Consider the following 7965-nt stretch of genomic DNA (forward strand, 5'->3'; position numbering starts at 1 on the left):
CCCATAGGCAATTTACAAAAGAAAATTTAATTTGTTTATGGTTCCAGTGGAGTAACAGTCAATCATGGCACAGAGGCATGGCAGCAAGTGGCTCGGCTGGGGCAGGAAACTTAGAGATCACATTCTCAACCTCAGACAAAAAGCAGAAAGAACAAACTGAAAGTAGGAAGAAGCGTTGAACTCTCAGAGCTTCCCACCCCAAGTGATATGCTTTTTACCTCTTGATTCTCTTGCTGAATTTTGGAAGGACACCATAGCACTAGGTGAAGAAAATGACACTATCTGAACTATTTTCCCATCATCTCTAATAGAATACAGTTTGAATTCTTAACTTGGCTTATAAGGTCTTTGCTCCTCTTATCATCTAGTTTCAACGTGGTAGCAGTAACATCTACTTATACAGTGAGCTCTTTGTCCTTCCCTCAACTAAGCCAGTTTTCCTCCATTCTGGCTGGCCTTCTCTCTCTCTCTCTCTCTCTTTCTTTTTTTCTTTCTTTCTTTCTTTCTTTCTTTCTTTCTTTCTTTCTTATTTATTTATTTATTATGTGCATTGGTGTTTTGTATGCTTGTAAATCTGTGTGAGGGTGTCAGATCCCCTATAACTAGAGTTACAGACAGTTGGGAGCCGCCATGTAGGTACTGGGAATTGAACACAGAGCCTCTGGAAAGGAGCCAGTGCTCTTAACTGCTGAGCTATCTTTCTAGTCTACCTTCTCCATCTTATCTGCTGATTTTGAACTCCTATGTTCAAAATCTTGTTATTTGTTTCCCACTTACAAATGTCTTCCCTCATCCTGTTCTGTATGGCCAGTTTGTAGTCCTTTTAAGATAGTTTAGTACCTTGTAACTTACCAAAATCCCTGAGCCTAGGTATGGCTTGTACTCTGCCTCTTGAAAGTTGTTTTTGATTGTGGCTCATCACTTTACATATTGGTGACTGTGTTGCTGTGTAGTTTCCTGGTGGCCAGGGATTGACTCTGGGGTCTCCACAGCAAATGTTCTTAACCACTGAGCTATCTCTCCATCTCCTTATTTTTATAATTTACTAATAAATATTATAGTTTTTGGTCTTCTCTTTAACCTTCAAGCTTTTCCTGAACTCAGTGAGCTTTACTTGCCAATATTAATAATCATGCAGGTGGAAAAATGTCTCAGATGTTAGGGACTAGGGTCTGTCTATTAAGAGTCCTTGGTTTTCATAGAGAAAAAAAAAAACTATTGTTCAGTGATTTTTATATTGATTATTTTGATACTGTTAGAGTAGGATCTTGTCACTTAAGGGACAGTGTAAGATTGTCTCAAGTTCTAGGCCAACCAAAACTACCTATCAAGACCATCTGAGGGGCTGGAGAGATGGCTCAGTGGTTAAGAGCACTGACTGCTCTTCCAGAGGACCTGAGTTAAATTCCCAGCAACCACATGGTGGCTTACAACCATCTGCAGTGGAATCTGATGCCCTCTTCTGGTGTGCCTGAAGACAGCTACAGTTTACTCATATACATAATAAAATAAATAAACCTTTAAAAATAAATAAGTAATTCTTTTTAAAAGACTCTGAAAAAGAAGCGGGATGTTAGTTGTGTTTGTATGTATGTGTAGCCCGGTACACACGGTGGAACAAGCTTACATTTGCTAGGCTTACTATTCCATTTGCCTCTGCTAATGAGAGATTTCTTAAATTTATTAAGTGAATTTTCTTACCCTTGTGAGTTGTCATTGATCATATTGTTTGTTTAGAGTGAAAATGGCCTCAGGCATGGATTGTGCCCTCGGCAATATGTTTCTGTATAAACTGTGCCTAACCCTTCTCAAATATTATCTCACAGGTTCATTATTATGAAGATGGCAATGTTCAGTTGGTTAGTCATAAAGATGTGCAGGACTCAGTAACTGTTTCTGTGAGTATGCCATGGGGGATGTTGGCCTTGTCTTTTCCTAAAAAATTAGCTTTGTATGTGACAATTAAAAGATGCAAATTTTCACAGTTTCTATTTGTGCTTCTTACTATCAAATGTCTGTCGTGGTTTAAAGTCTTTGACTGGGCTAGGGAGATGGCTCAGGGGGTAAGAGTTCTGACTGATCTTCCAAAGGTCCTGAGTTCAAATCCCAGCAACCACATGGTGGCTCACAACCACACCCATAATGAGATCTGACTTCCTCTTCTGGAGTGTCTGAAGACAGCTACAGTGGGCTTACATATAATAATAAATAAATCTTAAAGTCTTTGACTAAAGGTGGTTGTCATGTCTTAAAAGAACCTTCTTTTCTGTGTTTTTTTTTGGGGGGGGGACCAGTATTTTATAAATCCTGGGTTGTCTGTGAACTTGTTTTGTAGCCATTGATGACCTTAACCCCTATTCTTTCTGCTTTTACCTCTCTACTGCTGGGATTAAAAGTATTCCCAGCCGGGCATGGTGGCGCACACCTTTAATCCCAGCAGAGGCAGGCGGATCTCTGAGTTCGAGGCCAGCCTGGTCTACAAAGTGAGTTCTAGGACAGCCAGGGCTACACAGAGAAACCCTGTCCTGAAAAAAACAAAATAACAAACAAACAAAAAAGTATTCCCTACTCTGCCCAGTTTGTACCGTCCTGGGAGTGGAACCTAGGGCCTTATGTGTAATGGGCAAGCATTCTGCCAACTGAACGTATCTCCAGCTCTATGTTAATTTATTATTTAATTATTTTATTTATTTGTTTGTTTGTTTATGGCATGAGGTCATACGTAGCCAAGGATGAGCTCGGATTCCTTGTCTTCCTGCCTCCACCTCCTTAGTTCTGAGATTTCTGGTATATGCTACCATGCCCTGCTCTGAGAAATATGTATTCTTTTTTTTTTTAATTTTTAATATTTTTATTACATATTTTCCTCAGTTACATTTCCAATGCTATCCCAAAAGTCCCCCATAGCGCCCCCCACTGAAACATGTATTCTTTGTCTGTCTGTCTGTCTGTCTGTCTGTCTGTCTCTCTCTCTCTCTTTCTTTTAAGAATTATTTATTATTTTATATTTATGAGTACACTGTAGCTGTCTTCAGACATACCAGAAGAGGGTATCAGGTCCCATTACAGATGGTTGTAAGCCATCATGTGGTTGTTGAGAATTGACCTCAGGACCTCTAGCACCATCAGTGCTCTTATCCACTGAGCCCTGCTTTTTCTTTCTTAATTGTAAGATTTGCTCAAGGACAGAAATGCAAGGTGAGATAACAGTTTGTCAAATGAATCCTGTAAGACTTTATTCATATAAATAGGAAACATTTAGTATTCAGGCAGAAGTACTGTGTTCTGCACCCTGAAAGGAGAAATCGATGGTGTTCTTTAATTCTTCCTTTCTTGGTGTCATTACTTCCTTAATTAATTACCCAAAGAGCTTTTGTTCATGTATTATATTTATCAGTATTTACATTAGTAAAAAATAAAATTGCCAAGCACGGTAGGGCAAGACAGAAGGATTGTTGCACATTTGAGGCCAGTGTAGACATGGTGTGAGATACTGTCTCTAATAAAATAATTTTTAAAATGAAAACTTAAGCACTGTCAAAATATTTAACTAAAAATAATGAAACTAGGTGTGGTCGAACAGATCAGTAATCCCAGCATTTGAGAAGTAGAAACAGGAGTATCAAGAGTTCAAGGCTAGCCTTGGCAATAGGAGACCTTGTCTCAAAACATTCAATAAGACCAGCCTGAACTACAGTAGAACAGGTCAGCCTCAGCAGCTTAGTGAAAAGCTCTTAGAATTCAAGTTTGAGGCCAGCCCAGGATATGAGACTAAGATTTCAAGACCTAAACCAGGTGTGATAGTCATACCTGACATGAAAACCATGCTACTCAAAAATCAAGTCTTTTAAAAAGAAAGTTCAAGGCCTGCCTCAGCTGCATAGCAGTTTGAGGCAAGCCTGTATAAATTTATGAGATCCTGTCTTAAACTATAACATTTTTAAAGGGCCTGTGAGGGAATACGGGATTGGGAGAGATGGCTCTTACAGAGGATTGAAGTTCAGTTCCCAGAACCTGTATTGTAACTCTGGCTCTAGAGGTCCAGAGCCTTCATTTGGCCTAAGGACATATGTACACATACACATATACATATAAATTAAAAATTAAACCTAAAAAGGGGGCTGAGAAACTGAGTGTGAAGGTGTATACCTGTAATCCTAGTATTTGAGAGACAAGGATAGAAGGATCAGGAGTTAAGGTCATCCTTAGTTATATAGCAAGGTAGGTATCAGATTGCAGTACAAGGAACCTTGAGTCAAAAAAGACAAAATGGGGAGCGGGGAGCGGTTTAGGCTGAGGTTATAGCTCAGTACTAGAGCATTTGCCTAGTATGTATAAGGTCCTGGGTTTAATCCCCACTACTGTACACACACAGTTTCAAGACAGGATACTGTATCTAGAGGGCATATAATAAAGAGAAAAGTGCTGCTTCTGGGAAAGTGCTTGGTTTAGGATCTCTCACTCTCTCTCTCATTCCATTGGTGATGCATTTATTTAATTTATTTCAGAGTGGTGATACACACATGCCATGTGTGTAGAGGTCAATCCATGAGAGTCTGCTTTCTTCTACTGATATATAGGTTCCAGTTGTTAAATTCAGATTGTTGAGCTTAAGGGCAAGCATCTTTACCTACTGAGCTTTTTCACCAGTCCCTAGATGCTTTATTATTTAAAATCTGTATAATTTTGGTCAGGTCACTTGAGAAAGTTGTGGTTTTCATCTGTCAGATAAGATGACCCACTTGACAGAGGGTTGAAGAGATAATGTGTATATGAGCAGTGGATAAACTAGGACCCTTATACAAGGGTCAGTTCATAGAGTGGGCTTTTCAGTGTCTTCATTCCTTACATATTTTTAAAAATACTACTCTCCTCTTTTCTTTTACTAGAATGAAGTCCAAACTACCAAGGAGTTTATTAAAATCATAGAGAGTGCAGAAAATGAGTATCAGGTAAGATTTGAAAGTTATTTCTCTGTAGACATATTTTGTTCAGTCCTCTGTGTCCTTTAACAAAAAGCATAGGCTGTTGGATATCACTAAGTGTGAGCCTTCACAGCCCTGCAGTGTGGCATTCTGTTTGCAGTTATGAGACTGTAGCCCCGTCTCAGGAGGACAGATGGGTTTGATTGCTTTCAGGATGGGAGAGGAGCTCAGCATCCATGCTGTCTTCCTGTGTCCTGTGTCTGATTGCCTTCCTGTTTACAAACAACTCTTTCTGCTCAAGCAACTCATCATCGATTATCTATTGCAGACAGCAATTAGTGAAAATTACCAAACCATGTCAGACACCACGTTCAAGGCCTTGCGCCGGCAGCTTCCAGTTACCCGCACCAAAATCGACTGGAACAAGATACTCAGTTACAAGATTGGCAAAGAAATGCAGAATGCTTAAAGGCCATCGGTAGGAGTCTCCAGTACATGGAAAGAAAAGGATTCAACACGGTGTGGTCATATGATGAATAAGTGATTTATAAACAAACAAGAGTGATATTTTGCTAGTTAACAAAGTTAACAGATCTTCTAGCCTCATGGAATACTGTTGAACCTACAGCACTGTCTTGATTCTTTTGTGTGTGTTCTTTGCTTTGTAATTTTCTGTTATCACTATACCTACTTGTAAATCTTTTTTTTTTTTTAATTCTGCTACATTTAATGTCGAAGAGCTATCTCCTGAAGTCATCTTACTGTTTAGAACATTTCCTAGCCATGCAGTCCTATGACTGGTTTTACAGAGTATCTGCTGAGTACTTTTTACCCCTGTGCTTTAAAGCACTTCCAGTGCTTCAGTGGCTTTTAGTGATCCACCAGTTGCTGAAGAGGCTATGCTACCAAGAGCTAAGTGGACAACACACTCCTTCTCTGTCCGACTGCTTTGGTCATTTACAGCATCTCACAATTGTAGTTTTCAGACATTTGGATTGGGGCTTTTGGGGTCTATGTTAGGAGGCAAAGAAAGTTTCCTGGAAATTCCATGGCAGCAGCTTCTCTAGGGTCTTGATTTTAAATCCAAAGACTTGAACCACATCCCCTGCACATGAATGTTTGCTTATTTTCATTTTCTCATTGTCTCCTCCCATCTGGTTCTGTTGTAACCATGGATGTCTGTAGGAAGAACAGCCTAGAGAAAGCACTGGGAAACCAGGGTTGTCAATCCCATGGGTCTGTTTCCTTCAGTGGAAGGAGGTGAATGGTGCCTGATGACTAGAGTGGTGTGCTCAGACAACCTGGTGATCCTCTGCTCTTCTGTTAAGGACCTCACCCCACCCCCATATTCTGAGCATTGTTTAGGCCCTAATACTAGCCTTTGTCTCTCAGTGAGTAGAACTTATGCCGATTCATATCCTTCCTCTCTGGGCCCTCGTCCTAAGTTCTGTTTTTCAGTCAATAGAGTTCATGTTTATTGTAAAGGTCACAGGTGCTTTACTACTTTGCAAGGGACTTTAGATGTAGCTGGCCCTGAAGCTTTGCTGTAAGAGTTGTCACACAGAGACTTTCCCCCAGAGTTCTACTGTGTTTAAATGTGTGGAAAAATTAAAACATAGGATCAGAGTCCAGAAGTCTTGATCCAGTCTGACCAAGTCTGGCTATACCAAGTTTTTATTCTTATCCATCCTGGGTCCACTTTTCCTGCCAGTGGCAATACCTGCAGAAACGCCTCAACAGATGTTGGCATTTTTAGAAGAGTTTTGCCCACTAGTATTACTCTTTCATAGTTGAGAACTGCTGACATACTATCGATGTAGTAGAATATAAAACTTGAAAACACAGACATTGAAGGAATCATAGGTATTTTTGCTTTATGCTGTCTGGCAGGATTATTCTGTAAGCAGACGAATAAATAGCTGTGTCCCTCACAAAGCTGGAATGAACCAAGGTGAAAAGGACGGCTCCCAGGCAGCATCTGTCTGTATGTCAGAGTGCTAGTGCTTCCTTCTAAACAGGAGGATAAAGTCATTCCAGTTCATCTTTTACATCATCCTACCTGCCTAGAACTCATGTGTAACTGTGATAGAGCTACCTGCCCAGGTATATTGGCAGGTGTGTGTGTGTGATCTCAGAACACACAGGTAATGTGATGTGACCTATGACAACTGGTAACGGTGGATTCATTTACATTGTTTACACTTCTATGACCAGGCCTTAGGGGAAGGTCAGTTTTTTAAAAACCAAGTAGTGTCTTCCTACCTGTCCCCAAGTACAAGGTAAAACAGAAGGCTGTTGGCTTCAGCTTTCCTTTCTTTTTTTTTTTTTTTTTTTTTTTGCTCAGTAATACAGTCAAGCAGGAGTTTGTTTGCAAATAAAAGCTGTGTAAGCATTTTTGTTTATTTCAAATAAAATATATTTGTATTATTTGTCATTCATACTATCCATCCATGCCACACTGTCTTCTGTACCAGGTAGCCCAATAGAAATACACCTGTTTTGTTCTAAAATTGTGTCTGTCCTTTCTGTCCTTCTATCAACCTTTGTTCTCAAGGTGAGATATTCAACTATAATCAATCTATTTGTTGAGATTCTTCAAGGTTTCTGAAATTGTATCCTACTTTGGATTAGTATAGACTCAGTAAATATGCAAAGACTTGTAAAGAACGGCTCCTTTTTGAGTGTGAATAGTCTCTTAGGCTGAGGCGGGAGTACTGCTGTGAGTTTGAAGCCAGACAGGGCTACATAGTGAGTTTCAGAGCAGTCTAAACTCCAGTGTGAGACCCCATTTCCAAGAAAAGAAAAAGTGGGGGTTGGGGCTGGAGGGAAGCTAGAGAGATTACTCAGCTGTTAGGAGTGAATGCTGTTCTTGCAGATGACCCATGTCAGGTGGGACACACCACATGTAACTGGAGCTCTAGGGGCAGCCTCTGAGCAGTCACACATGTACATCCACAAATACGGTTTTAAAAATAAAGACTAGAGAGACTGGGCATGATGGCACACACCTTTAATTCCAGCACTGGGGACAAAGAAATGG

At 40.1% G+C, this 7965-nt stretch overlaps 1 protein-coding gene across 1 annotated transcript in view; it reads left to right on the forward strand.

Annotated features, from left to right (window-relative positions):
* Window positions 1-7268, forward strand: part of Capza1 (capping actin protein of muscle Z-line subunit alpha 1) — a 40962-nt gene extending 33694 nt beyond the window's left edge. The window contains exons 8-10 of the mRNA XM_021157379.3: window positions 1827-1898; window positions 4890-4952; window positions 5254-7268. Coding sequence (XP_021013038.1) covers window positions 1827-1898; window positions 4890-4952; window positions 5254-5394 — 276 coding nt within the window. The 3' untranslated portion in view covers window positions 5395-7268. The remainder of the gene's footprint in view (window positions 1-1826; window positions 1899-4889; window positions 4953-5253) is intronic.
* The last annotated feature ends 697 nt before the right edge of the window (window positions 7269-7965 follow it).

Source organism: Mus caroli, unplaced genomic scaffold (genome assembly GCF_978045245.1).
Source record: "Mus caroli unplaced genomic scaffold, Mus_caroli_1 scaffold_3, whole genome shotgun sequence".
Lineage (NCBI taxonomy): Eukaryota > Metazoa > Chordata > Mammalia > Rodentia > Muridae > Mus > Mus caroli.